The 26,309-nt window shown below is 44.8% G+C and overlaps 2 protein-coding genes across 2 annotated transcripts; both read right to left on the bottom strand.

The window, feature by feature from the left end:
• Nucleotides 1–351: 351 nt before the first annotated feature.
• Nucleotides 352–6,321, bottom strand: VSIG2 (V-set and immunoglobulin domain containing 2). Its single transcript, XM_021000736.2, has 7 exons — nucleotides 6,242–6,321; nucleotides 5,342–5,505; nucleotides 3,908–4,115; nucleotides 2,089–2,247; nucleotides 1,231–1,350; nucleotides 932–1,076; nucleotides 352–554 (listed from the first exon to the last, which is right to left on the bottom strand). The coding sequence occupies exons 1-7, from the start codon at nucleotides 6,300–6,302 to the stop codon at nucleotides 422–424; spliced, it is 990 nt and encodes a 329-aa protein (XP_020856395.1). The 5' UTR covers nucleotides 6,303–6,321; the 3' UTR covers nucleotides 352–421.
• A 1,625-nt stretch (nucleotides 6,322–7,946) lies between these two features.
• Nucleotides 7,947–17,934, bottom strand: ESAM (endothelial cell adhesion molecule). The gene is made up of 7 exons (XM_021000597.2): nucleotides 17,722–17,934; nucleotides 11,706–11,890; nucleotides 11,023–11,221; nucleotides 10,584–10,739; nucleotides 9,782–9,904; nucleotides 9,335–9,461; nucleotides 7,947–9,069 (listed from the first exon to the last, which is right to left on the bottom strand). Exons 1-7 carry the CDS (start codon nucleotides 17,789–17,791, stop codon nucleotides 8,754–8,756), a joined length of 1,176 nt encoding a protein of 391 aa, XP_020856256.1. The 5' UTR covers nucleotides 17,792–17,934; the 3' UTR covers nucleotides 7,947–8,753.
• Between the last annotated feature and the right edge of the window lie 8,375 nt (nucleotides 17,935–26,309).

Here is a 26,309-nt window from a genome sequence, read left to right as displayed (position 1 = left end):
GACTTAGAACTTTAAAAAATACAAAGAATTTTACTGACAGCCCTGCAGGACAGGTAGTACAAGTATCCCCATTTTACAGATGAGGAAGCTGAGAGACAGAAAGGTTTAAATGACACAGCCCAACAGTTTGTAAGTGACATGGCCTCGATACCTCACCTAGGTGAGGGAGTGATCCACCTAGGACAGTAGTGATACAGACAGATTTGGCTGATTCCCTGAGCACTCTCCATGCAACCTCTCTAGATAGTCACTCACTCCCTGGCTTCAAGGTTCCTTAGAAGTTAGGCCCATTCCATCCACTAGAGGAGTCATACATTCATCTACCCTTTAAAGAAAAAAGCCAGAGATAGGTCCTGAAAACTAGGACTTTCATTATAAATTCAAGTCCCACGGGACAGAGGCAGTAGAGCATAGAAGGCTGTCAAACAACCATGGGGAGTTTGGACTTGGTGGTGGTCACAGTGCTGGCAGAAGGGGACCTCTCCAGTAGCCCAACATCTGAATTGCCTCTTCGGGGAAGTGAGTCATAAACCCCTGGGGCCTTGGCATCCTCTCTGACGGAAGAGAAACAAATCCTCAAATAAAACCAGAGACTACCATCCTTCTGTTTTCCAGCCCTCCCCTTGAACCCTTGGAACTAACACCTGTTGCTAAAGGAGAGAGTTCTTACCTTAACTTCATCTAAACTTCTCCTTTTCAACCCCTACCTTCACTATATGGCTCTATGACCCCAGGACCAATTCCTCACTCCAAAAATGCCCCAGGTTTGGGATCCACAACACAGTTCCTGACCCAGATCCAAGCCTATTGTCTCCCTTCAATTTTCCTTAAATATCCTGTGGGAGGGTAATATGTGGTAGGGATGTTGCCTCTGGTGTACCCTAACCTGACACCACCCTTTCCCTTCCTCTCCCACCTCCAGCCTACTCACCTAAGGTCATTGCCCCCATACATCTCCCTTGGCTTCTTAATCCTCTGCTTCTGGAACTTCAGTAGGCAGAATACACCTACCACCAAGAACAGCAAGCCCAAGAGGACACCTATCACAGCTCCTGCAACCCTGCCCTTGGACGGGTCTAAGAAGACACAAAACCCACAGGACACTCGAAGAAAGACCTTGGTTGTTAACCATCTTGTATAACCCCACCTTTAACACATATTCCCCAGTCCAGGTCTCCCCACTCCAGCACTGTTTCTTTCAATATGGAAGACAGAGCCCCATTCCCATACCAGTCACTGCAAGGATCAGTTCGCAGAAAGCACTGCCTAACTGATTGGCAGCCACACATCGATAGACTCCAGAGGAAGTGAGAGAAAGGTTGGTGAGGATGAGCCGACCAGAGACTTCATCTAGGAAAAGGAGAGGAGAAGTGATGGAGTAGCCATATCCGTAGGAAACAGAAAAACTGGGTGGTATGGGATGTTCAAGGGCAGATTGCAGTTCATTGATATGTTACAGGGGCTGTCTGCTCTGTCACACTCTACTGTGCTGTAGACCCCTTATATCCTGAGCCCTGCCAAAGCCTTTCCCAACTGCTGCTACTTCTTTCCTACCTCCATTAACAGTCAAAAGATCATAGACTCAGGGTTAGAAGGGGCCTTATTGGCCATCAATCCCAACCCTCTCATTTTAAAAATGAGAAAAATAAGAAGCACAGAGGGGTTAAGTGCCCAGGGTCACACAGCTAGTAAGTATATGAAACAGGATTTGAGCTCTGGTCTTTCTGACTCAAAAGTCCAGTGCCCTATCCATTGTTATGCTGCCTCTTAACAGGGAGAGCATAGGGCAGGGCTTCTGTGAAGTTTGGATTCAGTCAAAGGGCTGCACTTGAGGACCTAGAGGGCCACATGTGGCCTCAAGTCTACAGGTTCCCCATCCCTGGCATAGAGTATAAAATAAAAGGGTGATCAGGGATTTTCCAAGCTGCTGGAGCCCAAGTAGGGGGCAGAACACTTGGCCACATAGATTCCTGGATGGTCCTAGGGATAGACCTTGCCATTATAGGTTCCCAATATCTTAAATATTGATTTCTCACAACCCCACCATCCCTTCCCCCCTTCACCCTCCCCCCCCACACACACACTTACCTTGTACCATGCTGCCAGGAGCTGATGTAGGAGCAGAACCCAATCGAACCCAGGTGTACACAGGACGGGGGGCACCCCCTGAAGAACTGCAGGTCAATGCAGCACCCCCTCCTACTGAGATCTGCCCACTTTGTCCACACGTGGGCTTCGTTGGGGGTACTGCAGAGGAAGAGTTTTAGGTGAGAGTTAATCAATTTGGCATTTATTAAGTGCTTGCTATATATGAAAATAAAGACCAAAGTGAATCAGTCCCTGTGCTCAGGGAACTTACATTCTCTCCTGACACTAACATAAGGAAATAACATAAACATAATCAAATACAAGATAATGGGGGAGGGAGGGAGGGAAGGTAGAGGCACAAATGGGAACTGGGAGGAATCAGGAAAAGTTTCATATAGGTGGTGGTGCTTGAGCTGACTTTTGAAGGATGCTAAGGATCCTAAGAGGCGGATGGAAGAATGGAGTATATTCCACCCAGAGGAGGCAACAGAAATAGAAGGAATGTCTTGTATGAAAAACACTAAGTAGGCCTCTTTAGCTAGACTGTAGAGTGCCTGAAGGGGTGTAATGTGTAATAAGTCTGGAAAGGCAGGTGAGTGCCAGATTGTGAAGAAGTTTCAATACCAAACACAGGAGTTTGTATTTTGTCACAGAGGCAATAGGGTAGTTCCTAGAAGCTTTTGACCAGAGAAGTGACATGGTAAGATCTATTTTAAGAATATTGACTTGGCAGTTCTGTGGAAGATGGATTGTTGAAAAGAAAAAATGGAGACAGGGACAGGAATTAAAGATGGTATTAAAATAGTGAAAAGTGATGAAAGACTGAAGTAGTGTGGTTATGGTGTGACAGCAAAGAAGGAAATTAATTCTATGGTTAGTATAGAGGTAAAAATCAACAGGACTTGGCAAGTTGAGGAAAGGGGAGGTGGAGGGACATTAAAGATCAAATAAGGACTCTCAAGTTTCAAAACGAGGCTACTGAACTGATAATAGTTCTCTTGTCAGAAATAGGAAACAGGGTGATTTCGGTGGGGAGGGAAATCAGGGGATGATAACGGTAATGATTTGTTTTGGATGAATTGAGGACAAAGAGCCAGGCTAAGAATCAGAAGCCCTGGATTCAAGTTCTACCTCTAAAACTGTGTGACCATGGGCAAGTCAGCTTTTCAGACAACTCCCTAAGACTATATATAAACTAAAAAGAAAGTGTTTTCTCTTCTAGGAGTTTGCTGTAACAATGAAATCACAGATCCAGCCCTGTCTCCTATGGGAAGTTAGATAAAAGTCCTATAGAGACAACTAGCTATGACTAAATATAACGTTGGTGCTCAATGAAGAGGCAGCTAATAAGTACTAAGGACCCCATTCCCACAACACCACCTCCTTCTTTGCCTTTGTGCTTAGGAAAAAGTGTGTCTGAGCCTATAAATGAGAATTTCCTCCTTGATTGGGCTTCTGGAGGAAGAGCTCAGCCAAATTCCCATTTTAGGGGATAAGGGACAAAGAAGATAGAAACTATATTCCTTAGTACGTGGGTCTCTGTGTGCCCAATGAGTCTGTCTAGTGACATGAAGCCTAAATCAATGGAAATTATAACTATCCCAGGTAATAGGGGTTCTACCCCATCTCAAAGAGTCTCCAAGTGAGGTTGTTGGGGAGAAGAAATGTTTCCTTGATTTCCCTAAAGTGGGTGACTTTGAGGTTTAGAGTAAAGCTATATCCAGTAGTGGAGGAAGCAGGAAGTGGAAGAGAACTGTCCTTTGGTGTATATGTATTATGTATGTATGTATGGGCCTGCCAGATCATGGCCTATTCTTACCCAGCACCGTGAGATTGACCAACCCCAACCCATTATCATAGAAGTCTGGTGGGTTGTTGACTTGGCAGAGGTAGGTTCCAGTGTCCGAAGATCGAATATCTGTCAGTCGAAGTGTGGCTACCCCTCCTGTAGGGGGATTCTGCAGCAGAGTGGCCCTCTTTGCCTGGGGACCCGTCAGATATAGCTTCTTATTGGTGAAATATAGAATCTTGGGAAGTGGCAGAGAAAGAGAGATTACATATGGCTTTTTTTGTGGCTATCAACTTCTGTGACCCCTTTCCAAAAGTCAGGGACCAAGACTCTCTCCCTCCCATAGTGCCTAAAATTTTGCTATTAAATGTCTTAAGAATTGTTCTTTCTAGGTGAAGTCTTAAAACAGACATGCTCCTGATAAACACATAAATCAAGTCACTAACTTCTAAGTCACTAACAGCTTAGTTTAAATTATTCCGTTGACTCACTTTTCTCTGAAACAGGAGGAGCTTGGGTCAGCATGAGCCTAAGTCTAGGGTAGAAAGGGTGGGTAAAAGGCAATGGAGCTAATCAGGGGAAAGGCTATGGAAGGAAAGGTGAATAATTATAGCGATAAACTTCTACTTATCAAATTTGTGTAGAGTGGCCCTGCCTCTATCATGGGAGCTGTAATAGGAACAAACATCATGAGAGACTTTGCAGCCATCATGTCTTCTCACAGAAGCTGCTATATGCAAGATTCCTAGCTTTCTATTATCTCTGGATGTTGGAAGAGGTTTGTAGGTTGTAGATATGCTAGAGTGAGTGGAGTAGGGGGAGGAGAGGGTGGAAGAGGGTGCCTAGATTACTTCTTTCAAAGTAGGGGAAGGGCAACAAATGTGCCCTTAGGTCACAGGAAAAGGTTGGCAAAAGGGGAAGGGAATTTTCAAAACCTTTTTTTTTTTTCTGGGAGGTGGTGAATGGGGGGTGGGGGGTGGAACAGCAGCTTTTATGGTTTGGTCTCCTGGAGTCTCTTCTTTGTGACTCATATCCAGACAGGAAACTGTCTGATCAGGGTGGGAAAACCACATATTCTAGACGCAGGAGTAGGGAACCTGCAGCCTCAAGGCCACATGTGGCCTTCTAGGTTCTTGGGTTCGGCCTTTTGCCTGAGTCTAAGTTTTACAGAACAAATCTTTTTATTAAGGGGATTTGTCCTGTGAAGTTTGGATTCAGACAAAGTACCGAACTTAAGGACCCAGAGGGCCACATGTGGATTCAAGGCCGAAGTTTCTCCCCCCCTGTATCTAGAGCCTATTTTCCCCCTTTACCTAAGCAGACCCAAAGGAGATACATCCTCACATCTCTCCCCCAATGATTACAGTGAGGCTGCCTCTACACTGGATAGTTGACTTCCTCTCTCTTCTTCCTTCCACCCCCATCCCATTCAAGGAGACTTTAGACCTCCCAATTCACACTCACAGTCTCAGCTGAAGAGATGGGATTACCAGGCTGGACAAAACTCCATTTCAGTGCAAAGTTTTCTCCCACGGATGTGTAATAGCTACAGGTCAGCTCTGCAGCCTCACCAGCAGGTTTGCTCAGGGGTTCAGTTGGCACTTTCACTTCCACAGAGCACCCTGGGGCTGGGGGAACCCCAGGGGGAACAGGGAGAGACTTCAGATCCTGGCCAAGGAGGATGGAAGCAGGAAGGGAAGACCAGGGCAAACAAACCCCTGTACTCCATCCAAACTCCCCACTTCTCTTCCAAAAACAGTGTTAATCTGGTGTCTAGAACCTCTCAGAACATCCTGCTCCCCACTCCCCTCCAGCACAGGCCATTTGGGTCATTCCCTCCCCCCCCCCATACACACACCTCCTTGAAAGCTAAGGTAAAGGTTTCTGGGAGGAAGGGAGGGGCTTCTCTGCTGGCTAGGCTGGGTCTGTGCATAAAAGAGATCAAGCCTGGGCCAGATATGAGGGTGTGTTTGTTAGTTTCTGTGAGTCTGTGAGTATAAAAGACCACAGTAATCCCACAGTCCTTAAAAATCTTGTCAGCAACCCAAACGTCTCTTTCACCTTCAGGGCCTCTACAATCCACTCACTTTCACCCATTCCTCATTTAAAGTCAGTTTTCAGGAGACTTCTCCCCATCCGACTCCACCCAATTACCCCTTTTAAAATTGTGTTGGTTTAGCGCCCATCCTTCCGCAGTTCTGGGGCCCTCTAGCTATTCAACTTTCGAGACAGATGAGGGAAGGGAGGTGTCATGGGGGTGATCCTGAACTATAGAAGTTGAGCTAAGAGAATCTGCTCTCTCCCCTTTCCTTCTAATCCCTGCCTCCCACACACATTACCAGCTGACAGCCCCCAGCTCCTCACCGATCAGGTAGATGAGGGTCACCATTGCCCAAAACACTAGGGATCCGGGGAGCCAAGCCATGGCTGCTTTAGGCTGTCCTTCTCTGTGTAGCCTTTGTGGGAGGAGAATATCAGGAGTACCTTACCCAGAGGTAAGTGGGACTGACTAACACAAAGAGCAAACAAGGGGGAGAGGCCCCGGTACCTTCAGGAAATGGTGCTTTACCTGGAAAGAAAGGCATTGGGGAGAGCAGAAAAACTTCGGGAACTCCAAAATGGGGATCAACCCCAGGCCAGGCTGAGTCTACAAAAAAGAAGCCCAATCTCAACATGCCACAGAACAAAGGTGTAAAGGACAATGACGAGTAAAGGACTGGAGGCTGGGAACAATGAGAAAACAGGGGCTAGGAGTCAAGGACTGAAACCAGAGGAAAGATTCAGGAGGTTCCTATTCATTCTGACACTGAGAAATAATAACAATGTTGCATGCAAATTAATACATAAATGAACATTTTTCGTTCTTGGACTACTAGCTTGGTGGATGTAATATGTGACAGACATAGTGCCACTTTAGCACTATGCTTACTGCATAGACGGCCACTGGGCCCTTCCCAGCCCTTTAGTGACCCCTGCTACCATAAAGTTTCTTTCTCCTGAGTCATTTTCAAAATATGTAAGCAATTTGGATAAACATTTCCATGGAAACTACAAAGAACATTGTCTTTGGAGTCAGGGGGTCTGGATTCCAATCCTGGCACTAAAACTTATGATCTATGTGGTCTTGGGCCTAAGATTCCTCATATGATATGGCTGGACTAGGTAGCCTTTGAAGACTTCCTTTCCAGCTTGAGAAACTGAAACCTAGAGGTCATTTTACCCAGGGTGTTGAGAAAAAAAGCCAATGGAATCTCTAGGGCTGACAGGGCCATTCCCTATAAACAAAGGTAGGAATAGAGGGAAGGAGAAAGGGGGAAGAAAAGAGGGACAGGTTACTGAAAGTCTCCTGGAGCTACATGGTCTACTTCTATTCCTGTTCAGACCTGACTGATCCTTCACTTTGTCCACCCCATGCCTCAGATGTTTACATTGTCATTGAATAACACTGGAGTAGGGCATCACAGACAAAGAAAAACTAGAGGGACAAGAGGGGGGGATTTGAACTAGGTTTCTCATCCTGCTCCATTTGAAACAGGAATTTGGAATGGTGTTCCCAATACCACTCTCTCTTTGATGACCTCCAGAATGAGGATTATCCATTTCTGTTTCTTGCTGAAGAACACTAATAAGTGATCTAGATTACCTCTATGCTTTGCTTATGCCATTATTTTTCTTTCTGGGGTGGCTGATGCCATCCTGAGATGATATGAAGGCTAGAAGGGAAAAGGTGGGGAAGAGATATGACAAACAGCCAGAGTTTTCACTACCATGGAAAGATATTTGATTGAAATATAGAAGACCCTGGGTTCTATTCTAACTAAAAGTCTCTTCCTCTAGCTAGCTATGTGATCCTCAGAAAGGGACGTCCCTTCTCTGGATCTATTTTCTCATCTGTAAAATGAAGGGCTGGGTTAAATTTCCATGGTCCCTTTGGGCCCTAATAGTCGAAAGACTCTATAAGAATGAGACTTGGGGGGGGGGAATGATTGAACAATATCCTATCAATTCTTTCCTTAAGCTCCAATTACAGGCAGTAGCTTTGAAAATTGCATGTGACTCTCACTTTGCATACAAATAAAAGTTATTTTTTATTGACATTTACAAAAAAAAACAAGGTCAGTACAAAGCAGTTTCTAAAAATTACAATCCCTCCCTTTCCCCCATGAAAATCCAACCAAAAAAGGTTATCAACGCATTTGAGTCTGAGGTAAGATCACAGGGAGGATATAAGCAGAAGGATCTTGGGAAGGTGGGGAGATCACAGATAAATCCCACCACACGGTCCCCTTCATAAGCCCATCTTGACAGCATTTCAGCTCCAGTCACCAGGCAGAGGGGTTGACTCTAGAGTAATATATGAGGTCTAAATCCTCCCTGAGCCCAGGCTCGCTTCCTAAGGCTTTCTACCCCTAGAGCCAGTTATCTGAATGAATGTTGATGAGACCTATTGAAAACAGGCTTTCCCCACAATAACAAGGAGGCAGAGAAGTATCTTAGGATAATAGCTGGAAGGCAAGCCTTGGAGTCAGGTCAACAAGGATTGAAGTCCTACTTCTGACACATATCAACTGTGGGACTCTGGATAGGTCACTTAACCTCTCAGTGGCCCCAGTCAACTCTCTAAAACGATAAGTTTTAGATGAATTGTCTATTTGCATCAGAGGGAGGAGTTTCCACAGTGGAAGGTCCCTGTACCAATGACATCACAGATCCAGACCAAAAGGAGGAGATGAAAATTGGGAGGGGTGGAGGAGGCTACATGTCAGGAGTATGGTTGTCTTTAAAGCATTCCAATCCCCAGCACAGGCAATCACCTTTTAGCTGCTAGTAGAAAGGGCAAACCAGTGGATAGCTCAGTCAAGATAAGGGTGGGCAATTATACCAGGGAGCCTGCCTGGCTCTGGGCAGGCACCATGACTGGCACAGCACCCATCCGACTGAGAGCAGAAGAAGACACCCCTCCAAGGGTAGGTGATGCTGTAGGAGGGTGAGTCCTATTTGTCCTGGGTAGCCCTGGGGAAGGCAGGGCCTGACTAGAGAGACTAGGTGTAGGGGTCAGTGCAGCAGGTCGGGTAGGTCCATGGGATGGTCTGAGGGCACGGGCTGAAGTCACAGAAGAAAGGGTCCCATTCTTGGAGATGGTGTCTGAAGTCTTAGGCCAGGGCAGTGTCCGGGGGGCAACAGCATCCTCCCTAAGTTTGAAAGGAGGCATAATGACAGGTCAGAAAGGTCAGAAACTCTGGGGATTGGTTCTTTCTTCTGCTACTTCCCCCACCACTTGATCCATGTACTCCAACCTCTTTAAACCTTTCCCAAAAGGAATTCACACCTTTGGCTGTAAGACAAAAATGGGATCACAGACATTGACTCTACTCTTCTTCCAGAGTTGGCTAGATTCCCAGGTTCCATTGGGAATGAAAGAGATCAAAGGTTTATACAAGAGCCAGAGACACTTACTTGATGTCATTGGCTGGTTCCTCTTGCATTTTTTCTCGGTGACAGTACAGGAGGACCAATACAGCCAACGCCACCAGCACCACCAGGGTGACCACCACAGCTCCAGCTATCACTGCTGCCTTTGGCCCTAGAAAAATCTAGGAGTCAGAGCTGGATATCCACTTAACACCTCTCCATCAAATTGGCCTTTCCTAAAACATCCTCCTCCTCCACCACCACCCCAGCATATATTCTGCCCTAATAGGAAGAAGAAGAGAAGAAGGAGATGATTAGGATATGTGCAGTCAATGACTGGATTGGCATTTCAGTATTTTGGATATGAGTAAAGGCTTCAATTACCTATCCCAGCATCATGTGCTTTGACCTTCTCCTCTATACTTCCCCCTTTCCCTGCTGTCACCCAACACTGACCACCCTTTTTGTAGCCACCACATTATCCCTACTGACCTGAAGTTACCTCTAGCGTCACATTGCACTGGGCACTGCCCACCTTGTTGCTGGCTTTGCAGACATAGACTCCAGACATTGAGGCTGAGAGGTTGGTGAGGAATAGAGACCCACGGGTGCTATCTGCAGGCATAATCCAAGTGGTTAGCCCATAAATACCTCTTCCCAATGAACTGTCCATTTCCTTTGGATTCAACTCTTTATAACATTCTGTCAAAGTTTGTCAATTTCCCATCAGGATACTAGGGAATATAGCACCTAGAACCACCTAGGTTCTGCTTCCAATTTTTATACTTTCAGGACTCTACCTGTTGTGCCTCACTTTTCTCAGATTCATTCCTAACTTCCCATCTGTCATCTCATCACCATGGACATGTACACCCACAATGTTGGTTCAGGGGAGGGAGACTAAAGGAGATGCACTGTCATCCCCCTTATCTCCTCAGTTCCTCTCTTCTTCCCCCACCCTGTTCAGGTCCTCTTGCCCCTCTTCCACAAACAACAAGCAAGTATTGTTCATGTGCTAGGCACTGGAGATATAAGGACAAAAAGAGGACACAACATAACCCTGAAGGTATTTATAATCTAGTGTGCGCTGTAAGACATGTACATAAATACATAAAATATACATTAAAATATGGTCAAACAAAATGGTATAAGAAATTTTTAAAGGAAGAATCAGGAAAGGCTCAGTTCCAATATTTCTCACTCTGATAATGCCTCGCCTATTTCCCTTTCTTGCCCTCAGTCTATCTCAACATTCCCAGCACCCTAGCTCCCCAGTTCTCCAAAATTTTCTCACCTACAGCAGGTGAGAAGAAGAACTGGACCCTCGGGGGGAGCCGCTCCCACCTGTACTGGGCAGCTGGTTTGCTTCTTGGAGTCAGGCAGGTCAGGGTCACATTGGCCCCCATTCTTGGAACACCATGGAGATGACATGATGGGGCAGCTGGGGACACTGAGGAGATGAAGGAATCAGGTGAGAGACTAGGACCACTTACAGTAGAAAAAGACTTGTGACTGTCCCACCTTCCCTAAGTCCATAGTTCTCTTATGCACTTTTGGGAGAGACCAAACTGTAAGGGTAACACGACAGGAGAGAAGTGAGGGTGGGATGAAATAGGATAGTAATAGTTGAATATTAGAAATAGTAATAATAGTTGAAATCTATATACATTGGGTAATATCACATTGGGGTAAAGGGAGGTGGACTCAAGAGGTTAAGAGTGCTGTTCACTTACCCAGAACATCAAGTTCCAAGCTGCCGACACCTGACCTACTGTCTCCTTGGTCCTGCACATTCACAGAGCATCTGTATTGCCCAGAATCCTGTTCTTGGAGCTGGACTAGCTTCAGGGATATGTTTCTGGAGGGCATAGTGTGTACTAGGGATATACGGGGTTCGTTTACTAATAACTTTCCATCAAGATAGGACAGCACCTAGAAAGGTAGAGAGATCACAAGGTCCCATTACTGGGCACTCAAGGGGCCCAACAAGCAAGCTGCCTTCAAATTAAACTTTTCATTCATCATGTTAAAATAATGCAAGGAACAATGAAAACAAATTCATTTGGGGGGACAGAATTTTTATACTGGTTTATGTGCTACTGATACGCACATTACATTTTGGTGCCCTGGACTAAGTGCTTAATTGCCCTGTCCCAATTATGACTCTCTGCTCTACCTCAAGTAGTTAGTATACTAATACCCCACCAAATCCTACTAGCTTAATCTTCTCTATTTGACAAATAACTTCTCTGTAAAATAAGGGGGTTGGACTAAAACGGTCTTTAAGGTCCTTTACAGCCCTAATAATGTGTGCATCGTGGTGTAAGCACCCACCCAGCCCACTATCCCAGCTCCCCAACAAAGTGTCTCCTAAATTAATCCCTGCCCCCTCTCTTGGGATACCCCTCTTCTTCACCTGCACCATTTCCTTCCCACTTTGTTCCAGGAACCATAGCACAAAAGGGGAGGCCTCAGGCTTAGGAGAGGACATCATCGTGTTCAGCGTGTACCATGCTGGGAGCACCACGTCATCCCCTTCCACTGCTTCCACCCTGGGAGACCCCATGTGCAACTCCAGCTGCGCTCCTCGGGAAACAGACACTGTGGGAGGGAATGGAGGGACATCACTGAGGAGCTGGGCAGAGGCAAGGGGACAGAGGAATCGGGAAAATATCATTTCTCCTTCTGCCCACCCTCCCTGCCCCATGCATCAATAAGCATAGATCTCTGTAGAGAAATGGGATGGCGCTCACACTCAAAAAAGTGAATGGGTTAAGATCTGAGAACCTCTCTCTACTGGCCCTGCATCAGTTGGGTCTGAGAAAAGGTGTTTTTTTTTAACTTATTGCTAAAAAATGCTAGCCATCTTCTGAGCTTTCAGTGAGTTGTAATCTTTTTTTTTCTGGTGGAGAGTCTTGCCACAGTGTTGACAACTGCTGACTGATCAGGGAGGTAGTAGCTGATGGTTGAGGTGGCTGTGGCAATTTAAGATGAGGTATTTCAAAGCTCTTTGGCGGGGAGGGAGGGAAAGAGAATTATTAGGCTTCAGGTTCCCTCTTTTTTCTCAGAGCAAAAATCAGAAGTTATTTTCTGTCCCCTTATTGCTTGCTTCTCTTTTTATATTAGCACTCCTCCTCCCTGCCCCTTCCCAGTCACTAGTAAAAATGGGGTAGTTGTGCTTGAGGCTTAAAATTAAAAAAAAAATCCACACAGCTTCTTCCCATGCTGTCCTACTAAAGTGCTCAGAGTTAGCCCACTTGCTCCCCTACTGAAATAACAGGCAAGCAGTGCAGCAAGTATGACCAGTCACCATCACTTGGGTTGCAGCTGCTCTCCTCTCTCCTGGCTCAGTACTTAGAGAAGGGCCACGTGGGTGGGAGCACTTCAGTTAACCATTAACTCAGCGGCTCTATCAGAAGCTGTTAAGTGGGAAAGGAAAGGGTGACTCCAGTGCCCGGGCCTGGCACCTGTTGGGTCTGAGCCCGCACCTTCCCAGTCATGGAGACTGGATCTCTCTCCCCTCAAAAGTGAAGACTTTGAGAAGAGGATTCAGATCAAACCCTTCTCGGGCTGGAACTATCCCAAACAGCTTCAGAAATTCTCTGTCCTTTGAACTGGGGCTATCTGTTATAGGAACCTGAGACTGAGGAATGGAAGAGCTGAAATAGACAATAGAAATAGCTCACATTTATACAGAAACTGTGCTTTGCTAAAAGCTTCACTTAATTTATGTTGTTTGATCCTTTCTACAATACAGCAGTTGCTATTATTAGCTTCGTTTAACTGACAAGGAAACTGAAGCTTTGAGAGATTGACTTGCCCAGTGTCTGAACCCAGAAATTAGAAAAACTCAGGTTCTTGATACCAAGTGCAGAAGTTTATCCAAGTTGCCTTCCCAAACTGGGCTGTGTTGACATCACCCTATATAGAGTTAAGCCTCCGGTTTTTGAATGGTGGGGGGAAGGTAAGAGCAGAAATTGCTTGAGCTCTCAGAAAACTGCGGGTAGTGTATAGCCTGTCATCCATCCTCAGCTCTGGCCATTTGCCTTTGTTGTAGATATTGAATCATTGAACTTTAGAGACAGAAGTATTCTTAGAAGTAGTCTTCACCAACTTCCTTCTCCCATTCTATAGCTAAAAGGCATTATGGCAGAATGGATAGAGTACTGGCTTCAGATTCTAAGACTCTCTTCTGACACCAAAGAGAAGTCACCTCTGAGCCTCAGGCAATTCTGAGACTTAAATTACAATAGCTAGCATTTATATATCTCTTTGAGGTTTTCAAAGTGCTTTACATATTATTACTTTTAATCCTCACATCTACCCTGGGAAGGAGGTGCTAATATTATTCCCACTTAAAGATGAGGAAACTGAGGCAGAAAGAGGTTAAATGAATTTCCCAGAGTCACAAAACTAGCAAGTGATTAAGACAAGATTTGAATTCAGGTCTTCCTAACTCCACAGTGCCATTTATCTGTCTCTATAGATAGTAATCATTTTCACACAGATGAAATCATATGTCTCTGACTTAATGATAGTAGCTGACATTCATAGAAAATCATAGATTCATGATTTTAAAAGAACTTTACATATAATATCCTATTTTATCCCAACAACTCTATGAGGTAGGTGCTGGGTTTTTTCCTATTTTTCAGATAAGGAAACTGAGGTTTAGAGAGGTCAAGTGACTTGCTAGACTGGACATCCAGTCCAGGCAAGTCAAACATTCTTTCCAGGTACAGAAATAGGTTCACAGAGCTAGTAAATGGCAGGGCTTCAGAACCACCACCACCCCCCACCAGTCTTTCTACAACCCCACAGCTACTTCTGGGCCTTGCTTTGTAATTTAAATTTCTTAATCCCTAGCCTATTTTGAGTTTAGTAAATGAACAAGCATTTATTAAGCACTTAAATTCCTCACCCACAGGGTGGCTAGATGGTGCAGTGGATAGAGCTCTGGCCTTGGAGTCAGGAGGACCTGAGTTCAAATGTGATCTCAGACATCTCAGACACTTGACACTTACTAGCTGCATGATTCTGGGCAAGTCACTTAACCCCATTGCCTAGCAAAACAAAAACAAAAATTCCTCACCCACACAGAATGCAAAATCTAAAGGATGAAACAAAATGCAAACAACTATGTACAAACCAGATGGATACAGTGTAAATGGCCGGTCATCTCAGACAGAGAAAGGCCTCTAGCAGGAGTGTGTGAGATTTTAGCAGTCTTGAAGCCAAGGAAGCTAGGAAGGAAGAGGGAGAGAGTTCCAGGCATGGGGGTCAGTCAGTGAAAAGGCACAAAGTTTAGAGAAGGAGTATCACATTGGAGGGACAGTGAGAAAGCCAGAGTCAACAAAACTTGGAAGATAAAGAGGGCTTAGAACATAGCCACAAGTACCAGGCTTTGGGATCTGAGATTAACCATAACCACCCTCCAAAATTCCCTGAATACTCCCTTGAGATAGGGAGGAAGTGACTATAATGCAGGATGCACCCTTCCCCCACCTGTTCCACTGGCTCCATTTGTTTGTAGGTCCCCTTCCTCACCCACCTCTTTTCTTTGGATTTTCAGTGTTCCCACCACCAACCCCCCTGTTTCCTGGCAATGTCTCCACAGGCTGGACAGGAAACAAAGGCCTTAGAGATAAGTAGGGAGACAATGAAGCGGGGGACAAAACCGGAGACACCCCACCCCAAAATTATCCGGCCAAGTAGCTGAGCCTCCTCTCCCCCTCCTGGGCTGGTCCCTTACACTTGCGTGCCTTTGGTATCTCTCCCTACTAGCACTTCTTTGTTATAAGGAGGTGAAAAGTAGAGGAAAGGGACCATACTTTTCCAGAATTATCCCTAGCTGGGAAGGGGTGGGAGGACAGTAGCTATGGCTGGGTAGAAGGTTTATCAAAAAACTTTCTTTGTACCTCTAATTCTTTGCTTGGGGGTACAGAGAAAGCTGGAATCTCAAACTTCAGTACTTTGGGAGAGCCTTAATCTTCCTCCCTCCCAGAGGAAACTCTTAACTCTGGAACCGAGATAGCAGAATCACCACTGGCCTCCATTTCTCTGTGTACGGTTGGGGAGGGGAGGGGCAGGGCCCTCATTCCCCTATCCACTCTTCCTATCCCCAGTCCCAAGAGAGCAACCCAATCACAAGAGCAATCCCAATATACAATACTTCTTCAGAGCTTAGATTCACAACTTCAGAGTTTTCAAAAGTGATGGGGTCTTAAGGGGTCTGGAGAGAATGAGAGTGTATGTACATTCTCCCTGAGTCTCTCTAAGAAGACATGGCCCATCACTTCTTCATCCTTTTCATTCCACCTCCTGTCTCTAAGAATCTTTTCAAAGGAAAAAATAAAATTACTCAGATATCCTGTTTTTGCCGTTTTTTTTCCCTCCTGATTTCTCCATTCCAATGGCCCTGCTTTGGCCAGATGTTAATTGGAATGGAGAGGTTGTTATCAGGGTAGAGGGAACATAGGGATCAAGACAAAATAAGGACCCTAGCAGGGCAGGGGAGCTCTTTTCTGGAAGGAAGAAGGGATGGGGGAGCAGGCAGCCCAGGCCCTAGCCTCCACCATCCCCTGGCTATTTTTAGTCTCTCTCCTTCTCTGGGAACCTCCCCCTGCTGGCTTCTCACGCCCCAAGGGCAGCAATACAGAGTCATGGAGAACAAAATGAACGGAGTGGAGCTGAGCCTGGACCAGAAGAGTTGAACACCATCTGCCAAGGAGCTTATTAACCAGCCCCTTGCCAGTCTGGGATGGGTAAACACCCTCAAGGTCAAGTAGGTATCATCCAGCTCAGGGACAGAAAATTGAGGATTGAGAAGGGGTAGCAGTGGGACTGTGGAGTGAGTATGAACCCAGTTCTGCTATCCAGCCACCCTCTCCTCACTTCCTCTCTATCTAGGCCCGAAGCAGTTCTTCCTTTCTGTCTGGGTAGCCCAAAAGGAAATTGGGGGAGAAACAAAGAGAAATTGAGAGAACCTGAGGATCTAGATGAGTACCAACTACTCTTTCCTAAAGACTGGGAGGGGTCTTTTGCTGATATGGGTATAGGAATGAAGTGCTCTTTGAACCGCACCAACTCAGCCTGAAAATCTAATGCTCCGACACTTGGAACCGGACCAAACTAGAATGGAATGGAGAGGAAGCTCTCTCATCCCAATACTTCTTGCCCTCAAAAGTTTTGGGAGTATCTGGCCTTTCAGCCACAGGCTTTTTTGTTTTTTTGGTTTTTGTTCTTGTTGTTTTGTTTTGTTTTGTTTTTATCCCTTGATTCTCCCTCATCGGAGACCAGCGTGATGAGGGATAATAATGATGGGGAAACTGACCTGGACCGTAAACTTGCTCTGGCTCGCTCACACTCCAGTTCAGCCCTGGAGATTGCCATCTGCTCCACCCCTCCAAAAATAATCAGCGCGGAGAGGGAAAGAGCGTCAGGAAATAAGGTACGTTGAATAACGGGTCTGGAAGCTTTCCATCCTCCTTCAGATGTTAACTGAGACAACGAGTTCTGTTACGCCACCCTCCCTAAGAACTAGATTGAGCAGTAAGAATCTTCAAGCATTTACTCTCAAGGAGTTATCGTTTTCCACTGTCCTCTCCTCCCCTCAAACCCGACGGCTTTATCCCTTTAGAGATCAGAATGAGGAACGTCTTAGGGTAGCAAGCCTGCACAGCTCCACTATCCACTATGGACCCCTCCCCATACATACACACACACACACACACACACACACACACACACACACACACACACACACTTCCTGTGTCCCAAATAACCTCACTGCCACGCTCCCGAGGGTGCAACCCCTAGTTCTCCAGGCAGGAAGCAGCCCGGGGTGGGGGGAATAGAGGAGGAGGAGGCCCAAGGAAGGGGACGCTAGGATGGTGAAGGTACTTTAGCATGAAACCCCAAAAGACAGATAATTCTCGGGGGTTTTTTTGGGGGGGGAGTGTTTTCCTCCCAGCTTCTGATTTCTCCGACGGGGTGGGTGAGGGTGCTGTTAAGCCCTTAAGCTCTTTACAGTTGGTTTCTCATCCAGGAGCTCAGAGCAGATCAGCTCAGCTCATCAGACTCATAACTGAAGATGAAGTGGAGTGGAGTGAAGGAATGGGGTTACTAACCCTTGAGAGTATCCAGATCTGCTACCTTTTCCGTCTCCTTCCCCTCCCCTCCTACGTCCCTCTGACTGCCCCAACTGAACCCTTTCACTCTTCTGTCCAGGATAGTCAGTAGCACTAATTGTCATGCCTCTGAAGAGCTAAAAGTACCTTCTCCCCTCCCTCTCTCATATGAGAATAGACTCAAAAGTTTCTTCTCCCTCCCACATCAGCGTCCAAAGCATACGAAGCCTTCCTCCCCCACCAGTGTCCACTGACACCACACTTTCCCCTCTAAGCCAGGGGCTCCCCCAAGGTCGAACTCACCGAAGGTGGTCATCCCCAGGAGAAAAAGCTGAAGCTGGAGGAACCACGGAGGGCCAGGCAGGGGGACCATGGCACTCCCAATCCCCAAAACATTCAGGGGCTCCGAGTCCTAAGACAGGTGCTGCGTTTGCGCTAGATCGGGAGACAGAATACCAGCCAAGGCTACAGACACTAAATGACACTGTGGGCGGCGGCTCAGACTCGGGTGCCTTGGACTTCGGGGAGTGAGGAGGGAGGGTGCTCAGGGGCGGGGCCTTCAAAGGGGCGGAGAGGTCACGGTTCGAGGGGTTCGAGTGGCTAGATCAGCCACAAAGTGGCGCTCCTTCATTCTTCAACAACTTGAAGCCCATGGCCTCTCCAGGGTAAAAACAAATAGAGACGGGGCAAGTGGGTGTTGACAACCTTGACACCAAGGAGGTGTCGCCCTGGGAAAGGGTCCTGAGTTGCTGAAATGTTTACTCCTGGTCCTCCTTCGCCAGTACTTAAGGAGTTTGAGTCTTTGAGAACGGAGGTTTGGAGAGGGGGCGGCAGACTTCGAGCAAAGAAAGAGGCCAGAAAAGGAGAAAGGACTGAGAACAGGTCAATATGAGAACAGGTCAAAAATGAGAACCCAGGGCGGAACCCGGTCTGGGTGCAACCTGGTCCTTAGGATTCCCCTGCCAACCCATAATGGTGGTAGTGAGTGTCACACAGAGAGTTGCTGCTCGAACCGCTTTCTATACATACATAAGTAGTGGAACAGGACCCTGAGCTAAAAAATATGCCCCTCCCGCCTCCTTAGGCAGGACTTCCAGAAGGAGGTCTTTCTCAAGTAGGGCCAGCGGGCGTCATTAGCAGCTTGGGTCATCTTAGCTCGGTCAGAGCAGCCGCAAAAGCCCAAAGCCGTAGTCAGCCTTGTGCACAGGTTATTCAGCACCGCCCCCTTCCCCGCCCCCAACAGTTTTCTAGGGGCAAGGGGCGGGGCTACCACTGGGAGAATAGGTCTGTATAGTGGCTGAACCTCAGCCTTCTTTCCCTGGCGAAAGAGGATCGAAAATCAAGAAATTTCTGACAGTAAGGACTACTCCAAGGTATGTTGTCCCCAGAGCAGGACTCCCCACACGGATAGGAGGGAAGGTATAGCGTACACTGTTGTTTGTTTTGTTCTTACCTAGGCGGAGAGGGGAGAAATCGAGAATGAGAATGCTAGCTAGACACAGGACCCAGTGCCCACGGATCTCAAAGCATGAAATATGTCCTGAATGCTCCCCTGATTCTAGATTGGCCTAAGGCGGTTCAATAAGCTGAGAACGAAAACCAGGTGTTTTGGTCCTTTTGGACCCTCCCCCCGGAAGGGAGTGGCTTGTAGCCCTGGACATAAGAGTGTGGAATGCGGGAAAAGTACACAGCCCTTCAATTATCTTCCCCTGCAGGCATGGCTCAAGGCCTGGTCTGATCCTTTAATGCTCAGGATTTCGTACTTTCGTTTGCTGAGCATTTAATTAAAATTCACAGAGAAGAAAACATGCCAGGTCTACCAGACCAAGAATCTCTTTGGTAATGCTTAGGCCGACCGTAGCGCGCAAGACCTCGACCATCACTGCCCAAATGAAATACACTGACATCTGTTTCTTCTCTGGTCTAAGAAGGGAACTGGGGGAGAGGTGGTGGTGACTGCGATGCACTGTTTGCACTGCAAGACTGGGATGAAGATAATGTCAGAAGTCACATTGAACAGAGAGCTTAAGTAACTCGTTTCACTGCTCTTCACTTCAGCCTTCTGAGTGCCAGGACGTTAGGGCACCATAGATGTTAGGACTAAAGCAACAAATATTTATTAAGAGCTTACTAAGTGCACAGCATCTCACCAAAAATTAAGGGAGCAAGAGAGGAACCATAACTCCTGTGTTTCATTCTCCAGTGGTGACCACAACCTCATTCTTTCCCTACTATACCTAATTCCCTTTCTGGCATGACAGGATGCCAGGTCAAATGGCTAGTGAGCTGTCAAAGTGCCAAGCACAACATGCAAAACACCAGACAAGCCATGAAGCCCCAGGAATTTTATGATGTGGATACTTGGCTGTAGAGCGTGTGCAGGTGAAAAACTTTTGGAGGCAAAGGCAATAAAGAAGTATGAGTCCAATACAGGAAGTCCAGGAAATACCAGTCTAACTAGGGGGTGAATTAAATTTTATGCATATTAATTATCAACATAAAAGCAATATCCTTTTAAGATTTGTATATTCTCTAAGCTCCACTTTCTACACAGTTGAAAACCTGTGAGCATGCTCATCTAGTTCCCAGATTTGAGTTAAATCAATCCCACAGCTTGTGCCTTCCTGATTTCACTCCATAAAGAGCTGACACTCCCACCACACACATCTGATTCCACATCCTAGGAGCACATCCTCCCAAGATACCTCAAATAACCCTTTTGCTAACCCATAACAAGTGCTACATAAGGCAAAATCTGCATAAGGAAAAGAGAGGTCTTTTCCATTACCTCATCCTCCTGTTACTGCCCATCATTAAAAATTTTTTTTTAATTTAGCCATGGTGTTCAGGCTGTCAAGTGCTTTAATAAGATACACATACTGGGACTCTGAAGAGTCCTCACACTGCTAAAATCATAATGGCAACTTTTTTTAGTCTTTGTATAGTACATTTCTCATCTTACCTGAGGTAGGTTTTTAGTGGAAAGAGCAATGAATATCAAATAAGGAAAACTGGGTTCTAGCCCCAAGTCTGCCATTAATTTGATTGGTAACTTTGGACAAATTACCTTAGTTTTCTCCTTGGTAAACTAAGGGGTTTGGGGTAGACCTCTAGGAGCTTTACAACCCTTAAAATTCTATTCCTTTGACCAGATGACTTCCAAGTATTGGGGAGTTGGCTATCAGCGTTTTGTGATACCTTTTCCTTGCCCTCAATCCTACATATGGCATATAGAACACTTATTTTTCAAATTAAAATGAATCAAATTTTTGTTTTGAAAATGTCGTATGCTTTGAATATCACATAAAGGGAGTCACCCTGCAGTTCATAAAATTATCTTAAATAACGTACCAAAAAAACTGGGCTGTGAATTGAATTAGAATGAGATAGCTGATAAAAGCCAATGTGTTTCATATGTTGGCTCTTTAGGTTTTTTGACAAATCACAGTCTCACTTCTCTAAAATCTTTCCAAACACTGGTTCTTGTGTTCAGTGACTTCCTCCATTACCCTACCTTTAAGAGTTCAAGGAGGCCCAAATATTTTCATTTAATTCTTTGCTTTTAGCCATGTATATGCTGATAGTAACAATAGGCCATCTTTCCTACAATATTCTAATCTAAACATATATGAATAGATTTCATACCCAAGGCCTTTTCTAGACAGCCTCCTTTCCTCTAAATCCTCAGTTCCAATGGTTCAAAGCTGAATGCTAACATACACTTGGTTGCTGTCTCTGTAGACTGGTCTGTGACAGATAACAAATGATCTAATGATCCTCATTACTGTTAACTGTTTTGAACCCCACATTCTGCCTTATACCTAGAAACACACACACACACACACACACACACACACACACACACACACACACACACTTTCCCTTCCCTAGCTGAGCAACTATTAAGCTTAAGGGAAGAAGGAAGATTAGAGGTGAGGGAAACTGTTATTTTAAGTAGGGATATCATTCCTGGTAATAATGTAATTTGATTTTCTTGTAGCTTTAGGATTAATGGTATAGCTTAGAAACCTTGCTTAAGAAGAAATGCTTAATCAACACGCTCCAGGATGCTTGTGTCCATGTTGTGTGCTAGCATGCCTTGTCAGCACATATCAGAAAACAGGTAATTCTACACACACATATCCCCCCCCTCCTTCCAGCTTACTTCAATCACAAATAGAAGTAAGCCTAATTCAAACTTATCAACTTAGCCACTGGGAAGTCTATACTTATTTAAATTTAAAAGACAAATTTTAAAGGTTAAGGCAATAGTCAAAATTTATCAGACTGGAAAACAGAATCACTAATCTACAACTGTCACTTGGTTTTCAATCGTGTAAAATGATAGGGAGGATTATAAATCTTACTGGATTTGCACCTCCGGTTCAGAGTATTGGAGGTGAGTGATTTCTCCATAGAAGATGCTAGGGAGTTATTCAGAGGAAGTGATCCAAGAAGTTTTCCCCACATTAACCAAAACTTTACAGTTAAGATAACTGAACTTAGCTAATTCCAAAGTGGAAAGCTACTTAGCCTCAAGAACTATCTGGAAAACCTGGACAGCATTCTAGTAAGCTATGACCTTGCGACCACATACCCAGCTCATATCAAAAGTGGCTTGTTCTCCTTTTGTTTCAGTTCCTCTGTTTCTTCAAAACAGTATGAAAACACTATCTTTTTCATTTCACATCTTGGGCAAGGTGTCTCTGTTCACTAAGTAGAAAATATAGAAAAAGAATCTCATAGTTCAAGTATTTAAAGACAAGATACTCTTTTGTGGTATTTTTTAAAAGTCCAGACATACAAAATAACTGAGAGAAGTGGTGACAGTACCCAGTGTGAAGGCTTGCTCCTTAAATCACCTTCTCTCATCTTCCACATTGCTAATATCTCATGACTTCCAGGACATATTTATACCTTCTTCAATGACTTTAAGTTGGTTCATAAACTTCCTTTCCTCTTGACAATCTGCCATCATCCTTATGTTCTTCAATATTCATGTTAATGAACTATCCTCATTAAGTTTCTCAACTCCAATAGCCTCCATCTCCATTCCAGCTAACTGAACGACTTTCTGACCCCACTTCAGATTTCATCATGATCCAAAGCCCTACCCCTAAAAGGTCCTGAATTCCAAAATTCTCCTCTTTGACCACAACCCATCTTCATTTCTTTCCTCTAAATTTGTTCTTCATCCTCAGCATGATCTTGGGTTTCCCAACCCTTCCCTCTTCTCTGAATCTCTTTCCCCCATTCCAGCTTCTCTTGCTACTTAACCCAACGTTGATACTATCCAGGATTAGCTACTTCAGTGATTCACTTGCCATAACCTTGGAAGCCCTTCCTCTCCCCTCCCCCACCTCCTGCCTTTCAAAAAAAATTTTTTTTCAATAATACCTACTAATCCTCAACTTGGGATGTTAGAATAACCATTATGATCAGAATTCTCTGCTCCTGTTCAGGGCTGGAAGCCACACAGGAGAGAATCACAAAATTATGATTCTATTATAAAGTTATGCAACAGAACCTTCACTGACACTCATCAATCCTATTCATTTCTCTCCTCTCAATCTGTTCAACATCTTATAGTTCTTATAGACTTCCCATCCAGTTCTTCCCAGGCAAGGACTCTTTTTCTTCTTTCAAGTCTCTAAACCACCACCCAGATTTAGAGAGTCACACTCATATTCCACCAAAGATGGGTCCCTTAAATTCTCCCTTCACACTTCAGAATTTTGTCTTTATTCATTCTTTCCTGCCTCAAAGATGCACATGTGTGCACGCACACCCCCCCCCCTTAAATTGACCTTTCTACCCCAAGCTACCAGCTCATCTCTCTAGTGTCACAACCAAAATTCTTGGAAAAGTATAATCTGTACTTGCTTCCTCATCATTACCTAAAACTGCATTGCCTTTGAGATTCTGGACTCCTAGATTCCCCTCTTGACTATAATATCCTTCCGCCTCTCACCACCCCACTCTTTGCAATCTCCTTGCAATGTGAGTTCTTCCATCCCCACCATTCTACAGAAACTGCTCAAGGCTCACCTATGATTTCCTTGTTTCTAAATCCTAAAGCCCTCCCATCCTGTATACTCCTAAATGCTTCTACAGCATGACACTTGGCCACTGCATTTTTCTCAATACTCTCTTCTCCCTTGAATTCCCTGGTTCTTATTCTATTGAAGTGTAGGGTGCGTTCAGGGAAGAGAGTGTGACTCCGAGGGGCTGGCCATGTTGTTTGAATGCCAAACATACATTTGCCTAAAAGACTCTTTTACAGAGAACTCATGCAAGGAAGGCACTCACATGGTGGTCAGAAGAAGTGATACAAGGACACTCAAGGTCTCTCTGAAGAACTTTGGGATCGATTTTGTGACATGGGAGATTCTGGCACAGGACCACCCAGCATGGTGTGCCCACATCAAAGGTGGCACTGTGTTTATTGCAGTAGCTCAAAAGAAATGTGAGACGTGAAAATTTAGAGACATTTCCACTCCAAATATTCATACGGAGTATGTGCCTGACCTATGGTAGAGCCTTCAGAGCTCATACTGGTCTGATCAGTCACAGTTGGACACACTATACCTTGACTCCAACATAGTGATGTCATTTTGGTCCTCTTCTAGCATGAAGGACAACCAACCAACCAATTTTATTCTACTGTTGTAACCATCATTTCTGTCTCTTCTTCTTTTTCCTAAACCTGTAATATTGGTATTACTCAAGCTTCTGCCTTCTGCCTTAGTAGTTAGGCTAAGACCATAGATTACAGCTGGAAAGGGCATTAGAGGCCATCTAATCCAACTCCTTCATTTTAAAGATGAGGAAACTGAGGCTCAGGGGTGTTAAATCACACCCAAAATCACACTGGTAGTTAGTGACAGAGGCAGGATTTGAACCCGGTCCTCTGACTCCAAATTCACTGTTCTTTCACATGTGCCACCCTTGGGTTCTTCTTCCTTTAATTATTTTTTCCACAAAATGCATTCTCTTCAACTTTCCTGCTTCTGTCAATGGTACCACCATTTATTCAGTCACTAAATGCTGAAAACTTTTGTGTTATCTTTGACTCTTCCCTGTCCTTACCTTTTTTATCTAATGTGTTGCCAAGCCCTACAGACCCTTTCACTGCAATATTACCTCCTTTTCATTTCTTTCTTTCTATCACCTTATTAAAGGAACTACTTGCCACCTACCTGGAAAACCTCTTGAGTGATCTCTCCACCATCTAGCTCCGTCCAATCCAAATTTCACTGTATGATGTATTAATCTGACTTACAAAAAAATCTGATCATCCTGCTACTACCATGTTTAAATTTCTGCAATGAAGCTCTATTCCCTACTGAATAAAAGACAAATTCCTTTATCTAGCATTCAGATTCTACAATCTGGTACCACCTTATCTTTTCTGTGTTCTCTATCATTACTTCATTCCATGTACTCTACATGTCAGCAAATCTAGACCATGATCTATGATCCTTCCCTCCCTCTTCCTAATTTTTCTGTTACTGTTGAATGTACTACCACCTTCCTAGTCACCAAGGTTCCTTGACTCCTCATTCTCTCACCATTCTATATCCAACCAGTTGTGAAGTCCTATCAATTCTACCTTTGTAATGTTTTTCCTACATATCTCCTTATCTCCTCTGACACTACCACTACACTATTTTAAGCCCACATCACTTTATATCTGGGCTATTTATATAGCCTTTCGGTTGGTCTGCCTCAAATCTCTCCACTCCAATACATCCTCCACTCAGCTGTCAAACTGACCTTTAGTGCAAGTCTGACTTTGCCACTCCCTCCTGACACCTAAAGTGCAAGTCTATGTCACCCCCTATTCAATGAGTGCTAGTGGCTCCTTCTTGCCTTTAGGATAAAATATAAAGATCTGCTGTTTGATATTCAAAGCTCTTTACAACGCGGCCCCCTCTACCTTTCCAGTCTTCTTATACTTCACTCTCTCCCATGAACTCTGCAGTTCAGTGAAACTGGTTTCCTTGTTCCTCACATGAGACACTATCAATTGACCCCAGGAAAATTCTGTGCCTTGTGTCTGCCTCCTGACTTCCCTGGCTTCCTTTAAATCCTAGTTAAAACCTCACTTTTCATAAGAAGCCTTTCTCAATCCCCCATAAAAACTAGTGCCTTCTGTTGATTATTTCCAATTTATCCTGTACAGCTTGTTTGTACATAGTTATTTGCATGCTGTCTCTCCCATTAGACTGTGAGCTCCCTAAGAGTAGGGACTATCTTTTGTCTTTCTTTGCAGACCCAGTGTTTAGCACAGTGGCTGGTATATAATAGGTGCTTAATAAATCCTCAATGCCTGACTGTTGACTAACTTCATTTATGCTGTTTTCTACACCTGGAATGTCCTCTCTACCTATTGAAATATTGCCTATTTTTTAAGACCCACTTCAAATAGCAACTCCTCTATGAAGTACTCCCTTGTCCGCCTAATGGGGAAATGTTTTTCTTTTCTTGAACAGTGATCTGTGCCTCTTAGGAACTTGTATGGTAGAGTTGTATCCTCCTCTTAGACTGTACTCACCATAAAGAAGGCCCATGTATTTATTAAACTTTTAGACTTCCCACATCACTTAGGATAGTATTTTGCACATCATAACTTCTTTCAAATGTTGTTCAATTGAGAAATACCCCATCATGTGGCAAAAACTCATTCAAGCTTACAGCATACTCTGCCACATAAAAATAGCAGCCAGTGAGGAATTAAAGTCTTACAAAACGGCAAGATACCTACTTTTGCCCTTGTCCTATGTGCTCTAAGCAGCAAATTTAGGAGCTTATAGTTCCAGCTGCTTAGGGGAAATCACTGTGCTACAAAAAGCCCAACTATTACTCCAAAAGACCATGAATTATTTTAA

The sequence above is a fragment of the Phascolarctos cinereus genome, unplaced genomic scaffold (assembly GCF_003287225.1).
Source record: "Phascolarctos cinereus isolate Bilbo 61053 unplaced genomic scaffold, phaCin_HiC Scaffold_726;HRSCAF=1367, whole genome shotgun sequence".
Lineage (NCBI taxonomy): Eukaryota > Metazoa > Chordata > Mammalia > Diprotodontia > Phascolarctidae > Phascolarctos > Phascolarctos cinereus.
This window is presented reverse-complemented; position numbering and strand designations above follow the sequence as displayed.